We start from the raw sequence: 26,745 nt of genomic DNA, 5'->3' as shown, positions 1-26,745 counted from the left end.
TGCCGTTCAGATCATAGATATCCTTCAGGTTGAGTGGCTGGCTCATTAGCCCAAGGTCAGCAAACAAATTGAAGGGACCCCATTCTGTCAATGTCATAATGAAATGCTTAGTTTTGAAACTTCTACTTTGAAGGATACTGTCCTGTCACACTGTAATCATTAAGACCAGAGATACAAGTCCCATTATTAGCTGTGCCATGAACTTTCTCTCTGACCCAGGAAATGTAATTTGTTAATCACTGCACACTTCAATTATTCTATCTGCACAACAGAGGGAAGATATTTAACTTTTCTTACGGCAGTGTAAGAAGCATCACTAAATAATGATTGGATAAAAAAAATCATTAGGTTCAGATACTGAGAAAGGTAGAGAAACATGTCAGGATCCCTAGCCAGGAGAGTTTACTGCCTTGCTCCAGAATATCTGGAAATTGGAATTCAAGGGATTATGAAGCTGATTATGCAGCAGCAGATTTCCCTGAGGTGCGCAAGCGAACAGATTAGCAAAAAACCCCAGGCCCTTCACAGGATCTTTGTGTTTATAGCATTACAACACATGATATTAAAAGAAAGTTCTCCTGCGTGATGTCAGCTATATATTTTTAAATTCTTTTTAAAGCAAAGCTGTGAAATTATAGTCCTTCAGCTATCTTATATATGAATACATAAATATACCCCAGAATAATAAAAATTAACTTTCTATGTTTATATATTAATATTATAGATTTAAAATATACATATGGCTTTTACTCTGCTACCTAGTTATATGAGGATTCACTGTACCCAACTCACTTTTCTGTCTACCTGTCTCCTTAATATTTTTTCTTTCAACACCTGCATAAAATATTGCTACTTCTGTTTTCCACTAGAGAGTTTTGGTATACAAAGTCCCAAACTGGAAGACCATGGCAGTGTCTTAGGTCTGTGCTTGAGACCATGTTTTCTGTGTTGTGTTTCTGGGCTTCCATTTTGTCTTCCACAGTAATTACTGAGCTGCTTTTTCCTTAAAACTGAAACTGATGAGTGAGCAAAGGGAATGTCTTTCTAAGAAAGAAGTGAGCTTCTACCAAATTCACAGGTGCCTGAAAACAGGAGATGAGAAAAGAGGTTTTGAAGGCATCTGCACATTGTATGCGTAAGTCATGTCCTAGGGCTGAAAGCAGGTATTTCTTTAACCTGGTAAATCTCCAAGCTTAGTCTCTGGCTCCTCTTCTAGGGTCTCACATTCCCTGCTCCTCCACAGACAGTCCTTGCCGCTGGGGGATCTTCTTGCAGGGGGATTGTGCTGTTGTAAGTTAGAGGTGATTCAGTCAACATGCCTTGTTCCAGCATGGGTGCTTATCTAGTCCTAAAGTGGACAGTTTCAGAGAACTAAATTAGTAGAAATAAAGCTGTGTACAATAGTGATTATTTTTCTCATCTAAAGTTCAGCTCGGATTTACATCACTCCTGCTGCAGTGGAGGTGGTGGGAACATGCAGAGAGAAGGGAGAGGGGAAGAGTGGGAAGCCCTTTTCTGCTCCAGCTCATTGTTAAATCAGCTTAGCTGTAATGCGAACCAGACGGTCAACTAGCATCACAGGCGCAGAGAACAGCCATTGGTAACTGTACACTAACAGTGTTTATCAGATTCTTGTGGATGATTAGCAACAGTTTTTATGTATGGGCCTTTGATTTCTGTTTTGAATGCAGACAAAATGAGCTACAAATGCATTTCTGGGCACAAAACACTTCTGTCATCTCACTCTGCAGGCAGAATAGCCCAAGTAGATCCCACATGCAGTAAAGTATACTTCTGCATAGCTTTAGCTATAGCGGCTGCTACTGCTCTCCATGTCATTTTAATTTTAATATAAAATATGTTACAAAAAAGATAAATGAGTTGTGAGATCTCTTGTGTCTTCATCAGCTGTTTTGGCTACTTAAGTTCAACACATATACAGTGCAATGACTTTGATGAATGTTACTCTGAGTACTAGTGAGGAGCAAAGATTTTCAACAGAAAAAATGGATATGAACTAGATAGCTGTGCTAAAATGATTTCTACAAAAGTGTCACTTACAGTTTTCAGGACTGAAATACCTGTGAACGCTAGTTAAAGAAAAGTAATTCCTACAATAAAGCCAAAAGACAGGCAAGAACATAGCACTCGCCATCACTGAAGTTCTGGAGCACAGTGCTACATGTCACTGGTTAATATTCCTTCCTCAGCCATTGAACAGTCTGCGAAGCAGCAAGCAATCAAGGTAAACATACCACAAGGTACAGTGAATGAGTCAGCACTAAAAAAGAAAACAGCATGTTGTTTTAAAAATGGCTTCAGCCCACTCCTGTCTTCCTAGTGCATTTAAGTACTAGCGTCATCCGTTACAGCACTGGCACTGCTAAGCATGTGGGTAATAATGTCAGCTGTGTACTCTACAGAATGAAAGAAAAGCACAAGAGTTGGTCTCTTAAAAAAGAAAAAGAAAAAAGCAGCAGTTTCAACAACGCTCTTTGCTGGTTTAAGTTATGCCTACATGGAGAAGAGCTTTGAGGACAAGCTAATGGATAAATAGGCATTAAGCCCTCAGTTAGATTTTTCCAGGAACTCTTCTGGGGACAGGACAGATTCCCACAGATGAGACCATTGCCCTCGAGAGGCATACAACTGCTTTGCACTCTCCCCCTAGTTTGCAAGGATGGATGGATTTGGACTCAATGCACCTTTCTCAGCACTTCATCTTTGTGACACTAGATTGTATCTGTTTACTTGACATAAACCCATATATGAAATACAGAAACTACATCCAATATTCTACCAACCGATGCATACTATGGAGTTGGCCAGAGCTAGCGGAGTTTTGATGCAAGCGTCCAAATCACTATCACCCACGCTGCCTTCACAATGATTTATGACCAGCCACCACTCCAGAATTAACTGGGTTGTTTCCACAGCAGAAAAAGCTAGTATAGATAGTAGGGTAGCAGGATAGTCTGCATCGTAAATAAGCATGGACACGTGCTGTACCATTTTAATTTCTGCAGCCCATTACTGTCCCACAAGGATGTCTCAGCTAGCCCTGTGCCCTCCCAGTCAGGAGTGGAAATATGCAAGAGAGACCTGTAATGCTCAGACAACAAGGGAAATGATGGGACAGTTAATGCCCCACAGTCCATTCGCAGTGTTAACGTCAGCCTGCAACATCTGGTGCAGTACCTGGGGCTACTCTGTGAAGTTATTCCACAGGTCAGTAAGGGTGTAGTCCTCCCATACAGTGCAGCAAGCTCAACCACTCGTACCTGCTCCTTAACACTCTCTCTCCTCATCATATCTCTGAAGTACTGCATTTATGATTTTAAGAACATTAAATAAAAAGGATTTAATAAAGCTGACACTTCCCTGTATTTACAGAACGGTGATGGTTTCATGTGTCACAAAAACCCGAATACTTCTTAAATACCCCTTCCAAGGGAAAAAGGAGAAAAAAAAGAAAATAAATACATTCAATTAATGATGATATAAAGCTCTGACCAAACAGTTGTCTCAGATTACTGGTGTCTTGAATTACTGTGTTGATCTAGTGATACAACAGCGCACTGCTTCCATGTCCATGTACTAGGACACTCATATTGTCTGAAATGAATTGAAGAAGCTTTTTTCTAAACAAGAGTAGAAAGATTTCAGAGTTAGCATTTTCTTAAAGCTGCCAAAACAAGTCCCTATTACTGTAGAAATGTCAAAGCTAGGAGTAGAAAAGGGAGGCCGTGATCCCACTGCCCTTTAATCAGGGGGAGTTGTCCTCCTTTATAACGTTAGTACAGTGTGTCGCCAAATTGTTTTTCAACATTCACCTCACCGAAGCTGAAGGCTGACCTTTGCAGTTGTTACCCAAAGGTGTCGCTGGGTCTGAAGAAGTTTTCAACCAGGAGCAACTTATTATTTTATACACTCAGGCCAGTTGCATCTGTCAAACGAGACTGCCAGGAACACGCACTTGGGGCTGTAATAACCGCACACTCTCCTATGCTGCAGGCTTGCTGCCTAGGGCAGACCTGGCTTCTCTCCTGAGCAGTCTGTACCATTTTTCCTGCAAGCAGGTGACTGTAAAAAATGGTGAAGCATTCATAAATGTTGCTTTCATTTTTTTTTCCAACTGGATTTGGCCATCCTACAGTGCTGTGCTTAAAGGTTGTTTTTTAAAGTGGAGTTGCACATGTGTTTAAATGGCTTAATGTCTATATGGATAAGGTTCCTGCTGCTTCTGGTAGGGGAACTGATCTTTCCAAAAGTGTGCAGATAGTTAAGCATTACCTAGTGGCTAGACAGGAAAAAAATACTCATTTCACTCTGTAAGCTAAATAATTGGAGTCATCTGGAGTTAATTGTTCAAAACTGTCAATCATTAGTTAAAATGAGAAAAATGGATGAGTGGCAGATATATCTATTTTATATAGCCTTTAGAATTATCTATGTTTTAAAGACATGCACTGTTTTTTTCAGTAGTAGCCCTATGACAAATAGGAAAAAAAAAATCATTTCCTGCTTAGATTAAATAAGACACTGTTTACTACAGGCCTTCTTTTGGGTCAGCCCTGGCTATGCTGCCTTTTAGGCTCTTCTCCCCTGTCTAGCCTTATAATAGCTCTGCAACGTTGGAGTCCATGCTACATCTACAGTCTCTGTGGTTTTGGAGGTGCTGTGCATTGTAAGTATGTTAGGAGCACCTCTCCTTTTCTTCCTTTATGTGCAATTTTGTCTCTTAGTCTATACTTCTGTGACCAGGAATGGAGTGTCGGGTCTTACCCCGCTCACACAGGTTATGATAAGGTGACAAATCTGAATTTCCCTTAGTGTCTACAGTGGTAAAGGCAAATATAGTTTCAGAGGGACGTACAGGTGATTTGAGCTGATAGGTCACGCAATGTTGAGAGGCTGGGCTGAAGGGGCTGATGACACTTTATTTTCCCATTTCCACAAGTGGCTAGAAAAGGACAGAATAGTGAGGCACTGCAACGCCGGTGCTGTGCTGCACGGGACCCCAGCTGCCTGCGGGAGCGTTGGACGTGATGCAGCAAGGCCACAGGGATGCAGGTGACCCCACATGAGCAGGAGCACATCCCTTGCACTCAGGGATTCTTGTCTCCCACAACTTCATCAGTCAAAAAACCACACTGTTTTTCTTCACTCTGCTGTGCAGTCCAGGCAGGGTGGACTCCATCCACCCTGCAAATGTGGTTCAGGCAATTCAGTCTACCTCTCCCAAAAATATCTGCCAGGAAGGCTTGCAGTTAGCTTCAGTTGCTGATATTGTGGTCCCCTGGGCCTCATCTGCTGCCCTGTCAGTCAGAAAGCCTAGTTGGAAGGTATATTCCTGCCTTCCCTTAACCTGTAGTGAGTGACAAGCTGCAATCCAGTTTAGGTCTTTAGCCTTTTGATGCTGGGTTTTAGCATAATTTGCATTGGAATTAAATTAATTCAATTTATAGTGAAAGATGTAAAGTAAAATGCAGCTATGAGCTGGCCCAAAAAGACAAAGAAATAGAACAACAAACTCTGGGTGCATGACTACGGCAAAATAATTCACAGAAATGCTGCAATTTGTGGTAAGCATGAGAAGTTCCAAGTTTTGGTCTTTGATGCTTCTGTGGACCTTCATCATTAAAATAATCACTAACTTAGGCTACACCTTTGCTATCAAACTGCATAGTGTCAAGAAAGGTTCCTTGGCATTGCATCCTGATCCTCTATACTGTTATGTGGCTCAGCCTGTCTTGGGCATTGTTTTCATCCAAGCCAGCCAGTATTTGCCTAAACAGTTCCTGGGTACACTCCAGGACTTAGCACAGGCCAGGGACTGTTCCTGGTAGTCACACTGGCTTGGAGGCAAAGATTGCTTGATAGTATGGGTGTGGAGTGCTGCAAGCCAGCTGACCTCCAGGCAAGACAGTGGGTCTTCGTTTACTAATGTATGCACAGCCCTAGGGTAGTCACCATACCATTTTCATCCTTCTCTCTGGCTAGTACCGATGATAGTGCAGCAGCACAGTGAATTGGAGCAACTCACCAGTTCCGCTGAAAACTTATCTTTACTTATCTTTATTGTTGTTGTTAGGGTAATTTTCCAGGCAGCACTCTAAGTCATTTTGCCATTACTAGCATTTCTTGAAAAGCTGAATATTGCTTAAGGAAAACCTGCCCCATTTAAGTTAATGGTAGTATAATTTTAAAGCAGCTTAAGCTGACCACAAAGCAGCATCCTGGGTCACTTACCAAAGGAAATATGCAGCCAGCTGGAACCCAGGTTTCTCGGTTGAATCCCTACAGTTTTTGTGTCTTAGATTGAGAGGCTATATATATCTAGGTTCTCATTTAAGTACAAGCCAAGCCCTCCCTTCAGTCCAAGCTCATCTCATATCAAAGTTCTGGCACAAGATCTCAGTGAGCTCTAGGCTTAGCAAGCAAAAACCACTTACAGTGTGGACAAGCCCACTACTGCAGTCTGACTGCATCTTGCTCCACCATGTCAAAATGGCACGGAGTCCAGGGGGTCCCAGAGGGCCCTAGCAATGTAGCAGAGGATTTGCAGGTGGCTGAACTGCAAGGGTCTTTGCCAGTAGTATGAGCACAGCAGGTCATGCGTTGGGCATTTGACCCACATTCATCCAAACAGTACAAACAAAGCCACAGAGTCCTCACAACACTATTTATAGTGTTTAGCCATCCTCAGATTACAATTCACTTTGTTGCTGGAGAACTAGTTAGGAAACATAGTGCTGGTTGTTTCTTTTTGAGTTCATCACTGTTGAGATAAGAGTTATAAAGTATTATTTAAATTAAAAGAACACTGTTTTGTAGAAAATACAGAAGTGGTGACTAAGCAATCCTGAATACACTGGACAGAAGTCTTCTTTCCATCAAGGATCAGTTAGTGCAGCTTTGCTTAGAACTACACCTGAAAAACTAAAATCAGGCAGTAAATAATACTGGTACTGGTTTGCCTATATGAACATCTCCCAGCTGGCATATTATGTTTGTGTTCTGTGATCTGCATGGGTGTCCAGTCCATTCCCAACTCCCAAATTCCTGAATTCAAGTTGTTTTCAAGCCAGTGTAAAGCAAAAGTTTGGGTTCTATGTGATTCTCTTCCTCTTCCTGTGATACTATGGCTCTTCATAGTAAAGCCTGCAGAGAATGGCTGGCAAGACAAAGATGCCTCTTGCTTTCTCAGATTACCTCCTGCCTTGATGGACAGTGTCAATGGACTTTCGGGGAATGCTGCAAGAACTCTTTGTGCTTCTGAGCTGTCAAGGAGTTCAGGGAGTAGGGGGTGGCATGTGAAAATTAAAGCTAATCACGAGGACTGGCATTGTCAGTGGTGAGGAGGAGTCTCTGGCATATTTTTTAGAGATTTTTGAATGGCTTCATTGTATAATTCATATTCTTTGAACAATGAATCAGCACATTAAAAAAAAACAGAAAAAACTAGTTAAAAACGTGCGCTTAGAATTGTGTTGAGGTGTAGACACAAGGTTAGCTACTGAGGAAACAAAGTTTTATTTTCAGGTACTGCACTCCTCCTTCCTGCAAAAAGCTAGACCAATGGAATCTAGAGTCCACAGTCAGTAAATAGGGGAATGTCATTAGTGTCATTAGCTTCAGAAGAAAATTCTAGTAATTGGTCAGTGTTCCTTCTTCAGCAAAATGTTTGAAAACACAGGAGCTCCAGCTCCCACCTCCCATTATAATATCAAGGAAACTTTCTACCATGCTAAAAAGCATTTCTGTCTGCCTTGCAATATTGACATCTACTTTCATCTACTTGCAGCTGTGCACAAAGGCTGTTTTTCTGAGGCTGCTTGAAGAAGGCAAGAGAAAATCTCTTACCTACATTTCAGATTGTGTCCTTCTTTTTTGGGGGGCATCATCTTCTTGACCAGGCTGAGAAAGCATAAAATTACAAAAATTATATGTCTACTACGTAGTGTTTCATATCTTATCCTTCTTCATATCATCCATAGTCTAATTTCATGCACAGGCAGCTTCTGCTTCTAGTAAAATGTGAAATTCATATTACTAAAAGAAGATTTGGGTCATAATGAATATTTCAGTGCATTTTACATCTGCATCCTAATTAAATTTCACAGGACTCCTATGAGGTAGGTAATCCTCATTTTAACATTTGGGAATGAGAAATATGAAGAAGTGATAGTCAGCTCCCTCAGCTGAAGCCATATATTTAGAAGTGTTTCATTTTAGATAGTAAAGTGATATGCCAGTTTTTAAACAGATCAGCAGTTTAGTGGTGGAACACCTTTAAAATTCTGGGAGCTGGGAGCAAATGCCGTAGAAGTGGCTAGAACAACAGATCTGTTTTGAAATGCCAGTGGCTGCTGCCAGTTTGACTTCTTTAGCTAAATCCTAAACTGAAATAAAAAAACTTGAATTAACAGTGGTCAAAGTCCAGAAGAATGAGTATTTCATTGGTTCTTCCAGTTTTGACGTCAGTATTTCTTAGATACAAGGTTAGGTATTCACACTGCTAGCACTAGTTCCTGAATGGGAACCTAGATTACCTATCATCTGTGATTAGATATAAGGAAAACCTTTTTCTCCCTGAGTGTGGTCAAACATTGGAACAGGTTGCCTAGAGAGGTTATGGAGTCTCCATCTTTGGAAACATTCAAAACCCAGCTAGACACAGTCCTGGGTGGGCAACCTGCTGTACCTGACCATGCTTTGAGCAGGAGGCTGGACTAGAGACCTCCAGAGTCCCTTCCAACCTCAGCGATTCCATGAGTCCTAATTTGTTCCAGAGGTTTGGTGAATTCATCCCTGGTTTCCCTGACAACATGCTGTTGCTTACACACAGAATCTGTGCAATCTGAGAATCAGGGGACAGACTTACTGCCGAAGTCCAGTCAGGTGTCCAAAATCCTTTTCTTCTGACAGGTCTAATCTGAGCACAACCAAGACACCCAACAGGAAGGACTTCTAACAAAACACAAGGATAGTGACTTTTCTTCTAAAACAAGGAAATTCATTTTCATAGTAACAAAGGTTCTAGAATACCCACTGTGAAGATGTGAGTTCAGTTTCTTCCCTAGCCTGTACAAGGTCAAACCCCAATCTTCTCAGTTCCCCAAATTGCATTCTGAGCAGCAGGCTGTAAGGCAGTTTGGAGCAAAGGCACTTCTTTCTTTATTAAGATGCTCCACAACTTTTAGCCAAACACTTTTGCATAAAATTCATGCGGGTGTTTGGCCCAGGGACTATAACTAAGCTCCCTCATTCCAGGCACGTGCCTGGATCACGAGAGTGCAACACACACTTTCTTGTACATGAAGTCCTTCTCTTCTAACCAGCCCTCCCCAGGCAATCTGTGAGTGTTTCATGAAAAGGCCATGAGTTTCAAAAAGAGGAGGAGAGCATGCCAGTTTATTTATCAGCCCTAAGTCTTCTCTTTCCCAAGGACTCCAACTGTTATTGATCAGAAAGTGAGCGGTAACATCTCCCACTTCCACAGCCATTTCGTCATGGAAGGAAAGAATAAGGCTGCTCAGTTCTTTGAAAAAAAAATCTTAATTTGTTCTTCAGAAGATGATTTTATGCTGTGAATAGGAAATGACAGAAGGGCCTTTCTGCTGCCTGTAATCAGATAAAATAAACCCAAGAAAGGAGAAGTGTTTGAGATTTTTCTTCATGCTTTGCATTTTGTTTGCTAACTAAAGGGACCTTCTGGTTCTTTTTGGATGCTACTCTGAAGGAGCTAACTCTCCTAAATGCCTTTTATGGGGAATTCAGGGTCCTACCTAAGGTTCTGGAGTTCACTCTCAGGATCAGCTCCATAAAATGCAGTAAGTTTTAGGTACCAGGTGCTTTAATAAAATTGGCCCTGGGTGACTAATGTAAGATATCGCACTGAATCAGAAGCAGAACAATTAAAAGATCCCAAATTTTCTGAACCTGATTGCGCTCCCCACAGCAGCGGTGCATGAAATTTATCAAAGAGACTCATCATTTTCTGTAATAGTTATAACCAAATCAGCAGCCAGTGACAAAATTAAATGAAAAGATCCAGACCTTGTCAGCTCGTTGTTCTTACAAAAGGAAATTCATTTGGTAATATGCAGTCTAACTCCTCTGTGGATAGAAATTGCATATACAAGGATTCATGTTAACATCTAGAACAGGAGGAAGGCCTTTTTAGACATTATAAATATCAGCACTCATCACTATATGCAAGTAGATAATTAGGGTAATTATTCCCAATTAGCAGCTGCAAGCCCTGTAGATGGAATTTTCAGAGGCTGGTAACTATTGTAAGAAAGCATTTCTGCAAGCTGCAAAGCCCTTTTCATGTTTTGGAAAACATACATTTAATGTCCCTCACACATGCTGTTAAATATTTTTGTTAATATTTCAAAATAAAAATCTTTCCTGCACTAGAATAATACCTCTGCTTTTCTTTAAATCTACCCTGGGGTCTGAGATGGCCTGGATTTGGAAAGATGTTTCCAAGTATTTAACCTATCAGTTAAAGTAAATGAAGAGCCAGGCTGAACTGGGACTCAAATTTTGCTTCTATTCCCAGTCCATGAGGAAAAACAATGTCAAGGGCCCTTTCGTTGGCTTCTGAAGACAGCAAAAGGACTCCAGCTGTTTTCCTAGGCTCTCCATGAAACCTTCCGAGAGAACACATTGTCAAACTTTCTTGCCAGACTCCAGAAGCATTTTCCCTGTTTTCTTTATATTCTGCTCCTTTGAATGGCTCAAGGGTAAAAAAATATTTTAATTGTGAATGAAGTTTTTTTCAGTCATAAGGCTTCTGTGATAGTCAATGAGTCACTCTGATTAGAAAGGGACTCTTGGTGTGTTTGTGTATACTGTGAGTACATCACAAGCACAAATGGAGCAGGGCTTCTTCAGTTTTTAGCTTTCATGTGAATTCATTTAACTTATGAATTCAGAAAGCAAAATAAATGTAATCAACAAAAATAGTAACGCACATAACTGTAAGATTTGTCGTCATGAAGCTCCTTATCACAGTGAAGAAACTTAATTTTTTAGACACTTTCATGTAAAAAATCAGTCATTCCTATCTTTTAAAGTAAGATTTCAACTTCAATCAACAAATAAGCCTATGTTTACTCATTTAAATCCAGTCCTTATCTAGCTATTTGAACATTTCAGACAAAAGAAAGTTGAGAAACCAATATTTTTTTACATTTGAGTAAGTAAAAGGTTATTGATCAATGTCTTTTTAAACTTTCTATTTAATTATCTTCGAGCTAAAATGAAGGAAAGAAATTTCAAGCCAAAATAATTATTCTATGAAAAACTTATGAGTTTTTTGAAAAAAGAATATTAAGTCTGAACATAATAATTCAGCTTTAGTAGAGAAAATTGAACAGTATAACTTGCAGCGGGCGCTTGTAGATGACAAAACATGCTTTTTCAGCATTTGGATTTTGTTTTTAGCTATGCTGACATACAAGTAATAAAGAAGATTTAAAAGTGAGAGATGGTTATATGATATCAATTAATTTTTCTTAATATAGCTCTCTAATTCAGATTTTTACAGTTAATTATATTGCCAGCTCTAGATAAAAAAAAGCTTAAGAAAATGTATTTATTTTGTATATTTTAGGAGTCTGGCTATTACAACTATCACTACATGTAAATACCTTTTAGGTCTCCTAGAATCTTAAAAATCCTTCCTCCAACATTAATCTCATGCATAGTAGGTCTTAGAAAATAAATGAGGATGATGTATTGCATTTACAGGCTTCAAGTTTGGGAATATTTTTCATGCTCCCTTTCCAATCACCATCCAAACCTGAATAATATGAAAAGTTTGTTTCTTTGCCTGAGCTAACCCATATTTCATTTAGATTCATGATCTGTCCTATTACTTTGTGTAAGAATATAACTAATAATTTTTTTCTCTGATATTTGTCTCTAACATCTTTCTGATCTGTGCGATCTGTTTCTTCTTATCTGCCTTCATCTTCAGTCCCTCTTTTTTCTCTCCTGAGCTTGTTTCTTTAATTTAATATCTCTATCTTTACTTGTTCACCCTCTTTTTTAAAACTTCATTTCCCCCTTAATCCTTTTTTGGGACTCAAAGCACCAGGTCTGTTCACCTGGTGTGTGGCTAATTTGTGAATCTTGAAATGACAGTAAAGATGACAGGCAGATTGTGTTAGTCATTTAAATCCGATCTCCAAGACTGATGAAACCAACGGGAGCATTTGCTTCAGCTCCGCAGTGAACTGTCTCTATAGAAGGTCTCAAATATGTTTGACTTGATAGTCTTTATTAGACATCTTGCTTTGCAGAAACTCCTTAACGTCTTTTTAACTGGAAGTTCAGATTTATAGTATCTTGGTAAATAATGCCATTGTACTGTTTAATATATATGAAGTCATTACGTTGATAAAGGATTTGATGCTGCCAAGTGCATCAGCCTTGGTCCACTGATGTACTCTTGTCACATCCTTCTTTTTAACCATGAGTCATTATAATGGATTTCAGAGTTGCTTATATCCTTTAGGTTAAGTAAACACTTAAGTGTGTTTCTGGATTAGGACCAGAGGACTCAGCACCTTGGAAGATTAAACAAAAAAGCAAAGAATCAGCAATACTGGCAGAGAAAGGCTTGCTGAGTTTATCCATAAATCTTAAAACAAAACTGATTTCACTTTGGATTGGAAAATCTACTCCTGCTCAATTCTCTGCCAATATGTGGTGCAGAGAGATATCCATCCACCAGCTGTGGATTAGCCGACTACCAATCTTACTATTTGAAAAACCACCTCAACTGCATGAAAGCAGCCTCAACCACATGTATTAATAATTAACTGGCTACCTTCCTGATATGTTACAGCCTCTATGAACTATTTTGCAGTTTCTAAATAAGAAAAAAGACAAATTGCCACATTTGCTTTTTTTTCCACAGAAGTTTGCCCTAAATCAGAATCCTGTCCATTTATGCCAAAATGACAGCTTAGTTTAACTTCAATACTTCATTCACCTTCCTGAAAAGCAGCCAAAGTCCCATATAAAGAGAGTTGGTAAAAGATTCACAGGTGCTCGGCTTTCAATGAGTGTTAGGTCTGAGACACCTGATCAACTTACTGCTTATCAGCTGAAAATCTGTGTGCAAACTTTTAAGAGGTTAAGCTAAGCTACTTCCTGCAATTTAGAGCATGTGTACAAACATATTGCAGCTCAGCTTACAAACCATGACTTGATTGTTCCTTAGGTTCCAACTTTTATAAACTGAAAATTTCCAATCTTGAAGTTGGAATTAAATTATGAAATCATTTGGGGACCTTAGAAATTTCTTTCTAAATGATCTGTTTCTGAAGACTAAAAAATTCATTACTTGTCTTTGTAAAATGAAAAATTGAAGGAAATATTTAAATATATGAAAAGAATAATGCACATTTTGCGTGTGTGTTTTATGGTCTCCATTAGGTACCTCAGGATGAATGGGGAGGATACCCAGCCGGTGGGAAAGATGAAGAGATCCCCTGCAGAAGAATGAGAAGTGGGAGCTATATTAAGGCCATGGGAGATGAAGAAAGTGGAGACTCTGATACCAGCCCCAAGACATCACCAAAATTATCAGTTCGACCAGAGTCATTATTAAAATCCATTGGACAAAGACCACTGGGAGATCATCAAAAGTAAGTTTCACTATACCATCTTATACACCTTTCTGAAAGTTGCCATGACTTGGGTAATTTTTCTTTGTGTCTTACTGGTGGTGGTTAGTATCCATGAGAAAATATGATACTGTAGTTAAACAGCTAACTTTTATGTCTTCATTTTAAATTAGCTGCGGTTTCTTGTGATTACTGGATGAAAAACTGCCATCTCCCTCCATCCATGTAACAAACCTGCTACTTCAGAAAGAGTTTGTTGTGTTTGCTAAAGGAAATATATCCATATTTTTATCAAAAGTTTAAAATTCTGAATATTTCTTCTCTAGAAGGATTGTTTTATATTATAATTCTTTGTTATTTCATTGCTTTCTCTGAAATAGAAGATAAACTCTATTCTATACTAGACATAATACCAAATATATAATTGTGTCGTATATTTGGCATCTTACACCTTTTTTTTTGGTACAATGCTTTATATACCAGCTATACTGTATCATACTCATTTAAACACATTGTGGAGGGTTTGGTTTGACTGGGGTTTTTTCATTCGTGCTACCTACAACATGGCCTATTAAATAACTAAAGCAAATTTTAAAACTATAGGATAAAATGTAGTTATATATGTTTTCCAATAGATCTTTATTTTTCTCTCCTTTTTATCCTTTCAATACATAATCTTATAACTAAACTGTAAATATACTTCCGAAGACAGTTTCAAAGTGGTAGCCTGGTTTCAAATCTGCAGCTTCTATTAATGTGACTGGGTGTTTCTCACAGCTTACAAAATTGATCTTTTTGCCTGGGAGAAAAACATAAAATGAAGAAATTAAGAGTGAAACCTTTGATCAAAGGTTGTTTATTGTTCTGTAGGTAATACCATGTATAGCATACCATAGTGACTCACCTTTTCATAAAATAAAATAAAACAAAACAAAAACCTTAGGCAAAAATCCTTTTGGCTTAATTAAATTGAATTCTTTACCTTGCAGTCTGGAAGAAAACCATCAACTTTCACTATTGCTGAAGAGAACGGTTTACAACTATATTGTTTTGTATCGCCTACTCATGCACCTCTGTAGGCTCAATTCAGATGCACAAACAAAGACGTCTGTACCATGAGCTGCTGTAAGATTTCTGAAATACCATGAAATAAGACTGGCAGGTCTCCACTCTGGATTGGCAACTAAAATCCAGGCACGATATTTTATGGCATCTCAAAGGGTGCCAGAGACCTATGTTTAGGCAACTGAGCCAAATTCTGAATGTGAATCTGAAGGATTTGCTAGAATATTAGTTCCAATGATGAAAACATCACCTATAACTTAAGTATTGCTGGCTGACCTGTACCTAGCTGATGTCCAAAGATGAAAAGATGAGCTCTTAATGACAGTGGTTGGAAGCAATGTTTGAATTTTTTATATCCTCAGCCATTGTATCTGGGCTGAGTTTTGGGTGTGAGGCATGCTGATGACACTGACTGATTCAGTCCGAATTTGATAAAGTCCCAGGAAACAAAAAAAAATGGTTGATTTTCAGCTTGTGAGTACATGTCAGTGGGAGTACAGTTCTTTGAAGATGAGGAGCCCGCAATTTCTCAACCATGGTGGAGACATATGTTGTGAATTCTGCAGTCCTGGATTTTCTCGTAAATGGCTCTGAAAGCTGTGGGTCCTGTAAAAGGGCAATTATCCTCGTGGGATAAGATGTGCTAAGGGAGAGCGATCTAACATCTGTGGCTTGTTAAGAGTGACCCTTCTGAAGGCAACAGGGAAAAAGGAGACAGTTGTCTTTCTCAGACTTCCACACATCAACCAGCTGTCTTCCTGCTGGCAAACATTCCCAGAACACAGACCTGAGTACAGAAACCTGACCATGTACACTGAGGAGGTTTTGGAGTGGTCCCCGGCAGACTTGTCACCTGGGTCTATTAGCACTGTCCCAGGACTGCCTGGCCATGTTCTGGGCATTGGTGTAGGCCAGGGATTATTCCCAGAAGGCAGTTTGGATGCAGCCATCCTGTTTTGGAGGGTGTGTTGTACCCATAGTAGTGCCAAAAACTAAAATCTTTTCTCAGAGACAGTTCTAACTTTCCAAGTACTTAGACCAAATAAAATGTATTCTATTCTGTTCTTTGGTTTTGGCTATGGTTGGACCTTCCCCAAGTGAATGTAGATAACAGCACAAATTTTCCAGTGACTGGCAGGTCTCAGTGCCTGCCCTAGACACCCACAGCCTATGAACAGATCCAGACAGCATCTAGACATACGTATTCAAACAAAGAATATGTTTCAAGAAAAAAAGTCTGTCTGATCTGTTAATTCCTGAAGGCAGGTGGTTACTAGTAGGTCAATACCAAATGGTGTGTCTTCTGTCAGTTTTCCATGTATTGCAAATACTCAGCTCAAAAAATAATTTATTAGAACACGGGTGCGATGCTGATGCAGTATACTGGGGTTGACAGCTGTGCCTGTTCATGGTCCCAAAGGATTTAATGGCGCAGTTAACACTAACTACAGCTGGAAAAGGAGGAAGCTTTTTGTAATACTATGAAATATTATTGGGAGCTCTGTTGAGAATTTTTCGCAAACATTGCACTAGGAATAATTGAGCAGCCAGGCTGCTGCTGACAGATATCTTTTAAATCCATGTTTTTCACTTAAACTGAGGGGCAGCACCTTGAATGCGCCAGCCTAACGTACATGTTTTTTTCCGGTGAACTTCAGGCAGAAATGTGACAACTATTCTGGTTCTTGTATGTCTGTCTTGCAAAAATATGCAAATTTCAGCAGCCCTTAAGCAGACAGAAAATGTCTAGTCCCACAGGAATACAAAGTGCAGATCCTAAACATGAGTTTTCACCACAAGCCATCTCCTCCCAGTATGTCCTGTCTCCCTGTCACTGTGGTTACCTTTTATGTCTGGCGGGTTTCTATGAAGGATGTAGCAAGGGATGATGGTTATGGAGCCTTCCTTCCTCCTCTGGCACGGCTCAGTAATTCCAGTTGCATGCTGAATACCCTTTGTACCGCTGATGACACTGCTGAGCTGGAAGCCAAGTTTTTGAACAGCATTCCTGTATGTATAGCAGGGTTGAATAGCATTTCTGGCATGTATTACGAGAAATTACATAATTCAAGATGTCAGCTGCATTAGCTGGCTTTTTAGCTTGTTTACCAGGATGGAGGGAGCTAATGCTCAGAAATAAAATGGAGCTTATACTCTCTTAGTCCTCTCCTTGGGTGGACGGGGTAGCTCAGAACTGGGGTCTGACAGAGCACCAGTAAACCTGCAATAAAACCTGAATATTGATAGTTTTGGCGGTATAAAAACATGCATTGGCTGCAAAACGTATGTAGATGGGTTTCAAAAGAATAAGCCTAGTTTTCTATCACTATCCTGAATAGGATAAAATGAAAATTATAAAAGCCTTCGCTTAACCTTCAGCAGACTTTTGATGTGTGTGCGTATTTCTCCTCTGAGTTTTATTAGGCATATTTGCAAGGAGGTTTTTCCCATTTAAGTTCTGGCAAAAGTAAGCCCCTATTTTGTTGGTGTGTGTTGCTCAAAGATTCGGCAAATTGAACATTAAAAATTCATTAACAATAAAAATCCATATTTGTATCTGAATAAATAATTTTATTTAGCAACATACAAATAGGTAAATGTAACTGATTTAACAGAAGCATTAAAATTCTGAAATCATTTACTTTACATTACTCTTGGAAAGGAGTATGTTTTACTCTAAGTGGAAATAAAAAAGAAGTGCCGGGTCTGACCACTACTGTTTTACGCAGATGGCAGAAGCAGGGCATATGCCCAACCACTGCCATCTGATCACCACCTCTGTCAAACTGCTAGGACAGCCAGCATGAACCCCAGCCCGCTTTCAGCCTAGGCCACCTGGCTCTCTTCTAGATAGTGCCCAGGCATATTTCAGGGACTAAACCTGTTGGATGCAGCTACCGTCTCCATAGGATAAGAAAGTTTAACCATACAGGTCAGTTGGCAGAAGGGTGAGGTAATGGACCTAGCTTATTTCTGAGTATAGCTATAGCTATAAAGTGACTCAATTTTGCTGTATTTTTTGAAAATTAAATGCACCTAAATATCCAGATTACTCACTGAAGATAAATGCATTTCAAATCTTCCTTTGTGAATGCTGTTTCAAAAGACTAAATAGTATGTTGCACTACTTAGTCCTATAACATCAAGTCGAAGGCCAGTGTAATTTATTATTATTAAATTGCATTTGAGTAAAATATAATGCAATAAGGTTTGCTGTAGTGGAGACAGGACACATACTTGAATCTGCTTCCTTTCCAACTTTTTGCTTGCTTGGAATGGTGCCAGCAATCCCATTTATTGTGGAGATTATCTTGGCTCCCAGTAGTCCCAGGAGAAAAAAATATTAAACTTTTGTTATTTTTTTTGTTTTGCATTATGATTAGACAGACAAAATCTTTCCCGTGTCAGTTTTGGTATCCTATGAACAAATATAGGTCTTCTGAAGGTGAAATGCAAGCCCTTTCAATTCAGTCCATTGTTTTCTGCTGTGCTGTGATGCTACCGGGGATGGAGTTAAACTCTGTTGGAAGGTAGTTTGCAGAAGGTAGCTTGTAGAAGGTAGGCAGCACGCTGCCAAGTATTTTCATTTACAGTAAAGGTCGAAACAGCTGAACAGTTTATAGAACTGGTAGCTGAAACAAAGGGAATGACTGTCCTAGATAAGTTTTGTGCAATCCTGGAAGAGAGACTGACCCACATGATTTGTAAGGGTATCCTTCCAACCTAGTAAATGTAATTTCTCTGTATTTGTGACAAAACCAATCAAAGCTGAGAAATGGAAGCATCGGAGACACTGGGATCCAGTAAGGGAAGCTGAAAAGAAAACAAGAATTTGGGACTATGTGATGGAAAAACAACTCAATGACTGAAGATAACATTCCAGTTATTTGATGCTTCTCTTTTTCAGAAAAAGAGTACTTAATATACCGATTATGTAAATGAACAGGATAGCACTATAGAAATAGCAAGTTCCATTTTCAGTACCTCCTTTTTGAAGTGTTGCGAAAGATTCTGAAAACTGTCTAACCATTTAGTCAAAAGGGATAACAATAGCATTTAGCCCAAAGTTAACACACTCTATTTGAAGATCATACTGGTATCACTCATGAAAATGAATAGTCGTGCTGTGCTGAAGTTTTCCATTATGCTCTAAAGTGACTCATGGGAAACTACATGCTGCAAATACGAGGATGAAATAGGTTAAGAATATCTGGACTATGACCCAAAGCATGTCCACATGTCCTGTTCTGCAGACTCTATTATGGCAACAAAAACGTTGCCAAAGCACACAGCAAGGGGGTTAAACTGCAACGAGAAAATCTGACAGCACTTAACTGCTAGAGCCCTTGGCTCAGCAGAAATCATGGAACAGCACAGGCTTCTCTAAGACATGTGGGAAATCTCCATTAAAAAAAAAATTCCTACCATTTGTAACCATTTGTGTTAACCATAGAGCACACTTAGAACATGAGAAAGTGAAAACCAAATGAGAAGTTTGGAAGCACTGCACAAGACCAAACCTCTGCTTTTCATCCATCTTTGCCCATGACAGTGCCAATGCCATATTTTTTAGTGATGGACAAATTTGTGGTTATTTCTCCTAGAGAAATATCACTTGGTAAGTACACAGAAAGAAGTCTTGATATTGCAGGCTGTAGGTAAGTGTGCATATGTGGAGGAGTGGGTGTGCTGCAAAAACATCACAGGTTGAGAGTTTAAGCACAGCTTCCTTGCTAGAGAAATTAATGTCCTATTTCAATGCTCTCCATTGCTGCACACCAGTGATGAAAGCCTTTTATAATTTTTAAGGGTAAACTTTAATTTACTCTTCTTCTGCATTTTCAATTAGGAATGGTTTTGAAGCCATTCCTCAGAAATATTTTCAGTAGAAGCGATGGGAAAAATCACTAGAAAAGTAACCCTCATCTTTTATATGCTTTTTATTTATCTTGGATTTTTCCTCAATCTTCTGACTCTAAAAAGCCTCATTACACAGTTCATTAGTAGCTTTCTGAGGCCCTATAGTGTAGTAGCATCTACTCAGAGTCTCTGAGGGGTGAAATTGGAGATTTACTGAGGAGAGTTTGAGGGCTAATTACAAAGCCTTATCAACTAATAATGCAATCAGTGGGCCACTGGCACAGTGATAGTGTTCTCTGCTGCAGTCAATAAGATCTGGGTTAGATTAGTCCACAGGGTTAAGAGGGAATGCTGATGAAGGGCAGCTAGTCATCTGGCTACCTAGGAAGTATCTTTCACGGGGTCAGAAGACAGTTCCCATACTTTCTTCCTTTGCAGAATAATAGGAAATGCTCTTAAGCAGTGTTAGGCACCTTGTTCTCTTAGAAGTAGCATAGTGAGAAACCTAGGGTGTAATTGAGCCTGGAACTCCTGCCTCATTGTAGCAAAACCAGCTTTATGTTTTAGGGCTGAAATGTATGACCCTGGATTAGGGATGGAAAGGGGATCCTAAGGCTCTGAACGAAGTTTGGGAATAAAAGAGGCTTTTGTCAGAAAGATGCAATTATGTGACGAACTGTGGTGAAAATGCAGTAAGATTCAGGCCAGTCTCACAAGCACAAATACTGAGATGCAAGAGAAAATATACTTCTGGTTTCTGGTGCTTACTCATTGCTGTTTTCAACAAATACGCTACTTTTATTTTTCATTTGAAAAGCATCGAGAGCTGCTCTTCTCATTTGTTTGGTTTTTGATAAAAACTAAATGAGACTGTAAAGTGTGTGTAGAGAAACACTTCTTCAGGCAAGGATTTGAAAATTCAGATGCTTTTGGTTAAAAACCAGAAATCATGTCTATATTTTCACTTCTTCCAATTCTACTCTATTTTTTGCCCAGAAATTACATAGTCTCATTAATATCTTCAACTTCAGCATGAGAAGGTCACTTATTTGCTTAAGACCTTTTGGCTTTAATGGGCTTACATGTATGTTTAAATTAAGCTCATGCTCAGATGCTTTACTGAGTCCTGATGGTCTGTAGCATACATTTGTTCTGCCTAATTATGATTTTTTGCATGTGTACATGTATACATACCAGAAGCAAATAAAAGAAGAAAAAGCAAGATAGCTTCCTGAAGAAAATTGTGAATATTTCAATTCAATAAAGGGATTTAGGAAAATGCATCCAATATTTGAATTCTGCTTTGATCCTCAGATCCATTTACTGAACATGATGCTTTAAATGCCTCTAAGTTTTCACCATAACATCTGCCTGAGTTTTGTTGTTGCTGACCAGTTCACTGCCTGCTCTCCAGGGCAAGCTCAAAACAGGATATTGGAACAAAACTTTTAAGATTAGCTATATGTGCACATCTGTCACCTCTTACAAACAATAGCTCTGAGTTTAGATTTCCCACATCAGACTTTTTTTATTACATGCACATTCTGCGTGATTTGGAGTACAGGCTTGATTGAGACTGCATCCTCTGTATCTTTGCAAGGAGTGATTAAACCACCAGACTGTTTAACTATTCCGGATTATTTCCATTCATTCTATTCTGTTTTGTGTTGTACAAAATCCCTAAATACTTACTGATGAGAAAGGTTCTCTCCTACCAGTGATTAGTAGGCATTTCATAAGGAGAGAAACAGCAGTCTCCACCTCTTCCCTAACAAATTCCTGTAATAAATCAAATGTTCAATACCTTTCAGGCACCTTTTTACAAAAATGTCAATGATGAAATATATAGGCATCTTAAAAATTTAATTTGGCCCAAATTCTCATACCTATCACTGATCAAAGAGAAGCTCCAGTGTGGCAAAGATTAGAGAAGAAATTCTTCGCTACAGATAGATCCACCAGATTTATGTGTACTTTCAGTTTTTTCAAAGAACCAGACTAACTGTGCTATTCCAAAGGGAGAATCAGACTTAATGTCTATACTCTTGAGTTCTCCAATGGGCTGCACGCAGGCACATCTGTGCCCCTTTGCAGAGCTCTATTGACTTCAGCAGGGATCCACGGAGACACAGTATGCCTCGCAGCTGCTATACAATGTCACTGTTAGCTAAGCTTAATCATTAGATTCTGGTCGATGAGTTATTTCATGTACCTACAAAGACACAGTTAAGATAGATCCAGATAGAGAAATGAATATCCATTGAAATGCAAATCTCTCAATAAAATAGGTTTTGATAACTTATGCTACCTTGCTAATCCTAATGCACCTCCCTTTTAGGTGCCCAAGATGAATTCTTCTACAAATTTTATCTTTTTGTCCCAGAATGATACTTCTGAATTGCATATACTGATTTAAATGGAGGCGATTGTACTTTCTTTAATGTTCCCATTCATCCTCAGATTTTTCGACAAATGCTGTCATGATCACGAAAATAAAAAGGTACTATTTTATAATACTACAATTCCAAAAATTAATTTGATGGAAAATGAACTTTCTTTATATCTGACGCTCCCTTAATAAACCTGATAGACCCATTCAGAGTCAGAAGGTGACTTTCTTGCTGCAACTTTTAGAGGCCTGGGAATATTTTCATTCACTTATGGCACCTTCTTGACCCAGGGTGCACTGGTGGCTGAACATTTGACAGAGAACAGGTACTCTGGGGAGTGATCACTATTTTGAATGTGAGTAGATCAAGGAATGACCTTGGCAAGTGTACGACATTTGCTGCATTGTTGGCATCGTGTCCATACTTTTTTAAGCAAAGGTATTAGGTTTATGACAAAGTATATGATATCAATCACTTACTAGAAAATAAAATACAGACAGTAAAAAAAAAAAAAAAAGGCAGTGTGACAAAGATCCCTTTCTCAGGACTCACACACCCCATGTTCCCACTAGACTTGTCTTGACTGTCAAGTACTGCTGCTCAGGAATCTGAATTTGTAGGGAGAAGTTAGGGGGTTTCTTTGTTTTGTTTTGACCCTGGCTTAGCTATAAGCTGTAAAACCATGTCAGCCTCTAAATCTGGCATTTCAAAGTGTCCTAAAGGTGAAACCATGTTGTTTTAATATCATACATACCTTTTCATCAAATGACAAAAAAATTTGTCTTCTGCAAAACATGCAATGGTTGCATAAGTCATGGTACAGTACTACATGTGGTAATTCTGGCTTACAGTAATACTCATCATACAGCAATGACAAGAGACTTCAGGAAACACATCACAAAACATCCTGGGTGTTCATCAGCAGCTGAACCCAGTGACACAAAGCATGAGCTGAGTGCTGCACAAAGTGATAGACTTCAAGCGAGTGGTGCAAGGTGCTGTGGTACGGACCGCAGCGGGAGTGCCTCAAATCCCCCAGCACTATATGCTGAAGTCTTTGCGCTGCTTCAGACACTATCCATGGTCATATAAACTTTCCAAAAGTTATATAAAACAATGGAATGCAGGAAAAAAACCCCAAAGTTAGTTATTTACTGTCTATAAAGTAAGCATCTTACTCCTTTTAAAAATACACACTTAATAGAGGAGGACATAGGTGTCTAAATAATAGATGGCTAAAGATGAGGAAATAAGAGTCCTTCCCTTATCATTAGTTAATGCTTGATTGCAGCATTGGATAAGCTTCCATGATTGTTCCTTTCATTAAAACATGTTCTAAAGAGCTCTCTAGTTTTATAAGTGTTCTGTTTCAATGGCATAAGTGGGGAAAAGATAAGGAGATGTAGATGTGCTCTTCCATCTCCTGAAATCTCTTGGCAAATGTTATCTAATTCTTTTTGGTTACAATATAAGTAAACTTAAACTTCTTACTACATTTTTACTGTACTGAGTCCTGTTAAGGTTGGCCACAAGACAGAGCAAAACACAGAAGGAAATTTGTTTTCTGGAGTCAAAAGTGTAAAAAATGTTGTCTTTTTTTCTTTTTTTTTTAGCACATTTTGTTGCTTGTAGGGCTAAAGTAACAGGTATTTTCCAGCAATTATTTTCCCCCATTCTCATCTTAAATTTCAGGTTTGGTGAAGCATGGGCAAGAATAGTTAGTTTCTACAAGAAGGAGAAGAGTTTGTGCTTTTGTGGAAGCCAATGTCCCCAGTGAGGGAGTAGGATTAGATGGCAGTAGCAAGGGTAAACTGGACTCTGCTGACAGACATGGGTGTTAAGGGTACTTTTGAAATCTGCAGAGGACCGAAGTAGGACAAGTAGCCAAATGCTGCCTTCTGTGATGATGTTTTGGAAGATCTTGAGCAGGACATCTGCGAGCTGGGAACTAAGAGGATTCTAGGGAGCAGTAAGGATTAGGATCTGGGTTGGTGAGAAATGAAGGAGAGTTGTACTTGGGGGTTTTGGTAAATGCAAGTTCTGGGGCTGGAGGAAGGGACATCTTTCAGATAGGAGCAGGAGGGCATATGAGGTTTGGCTACAGAGGCCCGAGTCTTTGCAGACTAGAGGAATGCAAGAAAAGGGAGGCTGTTATGCAAGACTCCTAGGAACTTCTAAGCAGGAACTCCTAAGCAGGAACTCTTTTTTGGACTTCTGCCTCTTCCCTTATTCTTTATCTACGTTTTGGTGTTGGAATATGCAACCTAACCTCTTTCCCATTCAGTCTATATCAGGGTGACATAGTATCCCAGATATGCTATCAGATATGCTCTCAGATGTACTGTCCCAGATAAGCATGCCATACTGTAGTTCACTTTATGTGGTCATAATACAGTATTTTGTCCTCCCCGAATACACTCAGGCAGTCTGCTGAGCACTGAAAATGCTGTTGCAAATTTAGCTGTCTTCACTGGAAATTCTAAAGCTTTGCTTTCAGAGCAGCGGTTCTCAAGAGCTGCAAGGTCATTACATGGGACTGCCTTATTCGTAAAATTTTCTCTAGGCTTTGAGCCTTGCTTGCAGCTAAGATACTTCTCATTAAATTTAAGACCTCTTCCTAGCTGCCCTGGACTTGCCCTAGCCAAAGGAAAGGGGAAAGCAGCCCTTGAGGGCAAAAAAGCTTTTAAAAGGGAATCCATTCCTAACATCTTCTTTGTTTGGAAAAGCAAATGGGAAGAGGACTGACATACCAATTTAATTTTTCCTTGTAGTCTCATCCTCTTCCTCCTTTTCCATAGTACCGAACTTTACAGTCACCTCTTTGATGTTAATGTGTGTATTTGTGTGTGGTCCTGGAGATGAACTGACAAACCATCTCATGTGCTCATGCTTGTCTTGCCCTTATTCAGTGATCAGCTGAGATATCAGATCATTTACTACAGAGCATAAAAGACAATTATTTTCTTTTATCAAAGTGATAGAGCTGTGGTTTTTGGAAATGAAGGTCAAGAATTTTGTTCCTAAGCTTATAGATGGGGTGGATGTCATTAAAAAGCCAGCATTTACCAATGCCACATTTGGTGTGTACTTTGTAGCTTTGTTGAGAAGCATGAAAGTTCCTTGATAATGACATTTGAGAGCAACTTCCTGATGTAACTTTTGGGTCTATGTCGTTTTGGGTCTGGATCATGTTTATAGCAAGATCACAATTTTTACCATGCATTGAGACTTTTATCCTAGAAGATAACTTTGAGTGTTTATCTTAGAAATGAAAACTAATCTTTCTTTTTATCAGGAAAATTTCGAAGTATTAATCAAATGATGTGAAATTGCTTTTACAGCCTAATCTATGTAATTTTTCTTTTATTTTGCTACAGCTCTATGAATCAATTGCCCTCCTCTGATAAATGAAAAATTATTTAACTATCAGGTGATGTCCAAACTCATCCATCAAAACTCAGCTGGTTAGCAGTACCATGGAATACTAGGCTTCTTTTCTAGTAAATTATTACTGTAGAAATTGTTGATTGTATTTAGTGATAGCAATACCTCACAAGGATAATGAAATACTAGGTTGTTGAGCATTACTTAGCAAAGGAGACAGTTATTAGGAGGCAGTTTAAATTAATTAATTTTTATGTAGTTTATAAAATAATTAATAATTTATAATTGAATTCTATTGCCTCTATCTTTTCTTAATGTGGCCCATGTTTTAATGAAGAAACCTCAAATGTTTATTTCACAAACTGCTTCTGAACTCAGAATCCCAGATTTTACCACCTGATGACAAGCAGAAGGTCCAGAGGGGTCTCATCTAACTGTTTTGAAAAATACTAAATTAACAACACCAGGCAGATTTAGTAAAGCATATGCAGAGGATCAGAATGACACAAAGCAGGTGACAGTCATCAGCCCGCTTCCAATAGAGGAAAGAAGGTTTAATTACAACCAGCAATTACAGACAGATGGGAGGCTCTACACCACTTTGCCTAATCTATTATATTTGTCTTCATACCTATGGGAACAAAAAAATGCTGATACAGTTCTTGTTTTCATCATCTAAAACCAAGTTAGACCCACGATCAGACAGCTATCTTAATCTGCAAATCACTTTGACTATAATGACTTAATTAACCTCTGATCACATGCCTGCATCAATCTCATACATTTTTGTTTTGGTTTTAGCAGTTATAGCATAGTTTCTACATAGTTTACCTCTGTCTTGAGGTTGTATTCCATACAAGGCATTTGTATTCCATAGAAGGCACTGAATAAAGACAGGAAGAAAAATTGTTTGTCCTCCTGGGAAATTTCTTAAGAGTTAAAAAAACCATGCCTGCCTTGCACCAAGATTAATACAAAACCTGTCCTTTTTTGAAGAAGGCAGCCCATCTTAGAGAAGTAGATAGCCCAGCCATCAGAAGATGCACTGAGGAAGCAAGGCTATGTCTATGTTGACCCTGAGATGGCCAAGCCAGGGAAAACACATGAAAGTGCTTGAGAACAGATCTCCCAAGTATAAGGTCGGGGGGGTGTCTATAAATCCCATCGGCTCTTGCAGCTGGTGATGTGAGGGACAGTGGGCTGTCTCACATGTCTGACAACAAAGGACATGGCCATACATGGAGTTGGAGCTTAACACTATTTTCTACTGTAGTCAGAGCCATGGTAAAGGGTCTGAGATTCCTCCCTGAGCGCTCCTCAGGGACTGCTTCCAGCCCAAACTCAGGTTGTGTCCACTTAGTGAGGAAGGCTGAGTCCTTCCTCAAGCACCGGCC

General features: G+C 39.2%; 1 protein-coding gene across 1 annotated transcript in view; it reads left to right on the top strand.

The window, feature by feature from the left end:
• DLGAP2 (DLG associated protein 2) overlaps positions 1-26,745 on the top strand; it is a 318,216-nt gene that overhangs the window by 235,006 nt on the left and 56,465 nt on the right. The window contains exon 6 of the mRNA XM_059829808.1: positions 13,462-13,673. Coding sequence (XP_059685791.1) covers positions 13,462-13,673 — 212 coding nt within the window. The remainder of the gene's footprint in view (positions 1-13,461; positions 13,674-26,745) is intronic.

The sequence above is a fragment of the Gavia stellata genome, chromosome 2 (assembly GCF_030936135.1).
Source record: "Gavia stellata isolate bGavSte3 chromosome 2, bGavSte3.hap2, whole genome shotgun sequence".
NCBI lineage: Eukaryota > Metazoa > Chordata > Aves > Gaviiformes > Gaviidae > Gavia > Gavia stellata.
This window is presented reverse-complemented; position numbering and strand designations above follow the sequence as displayed.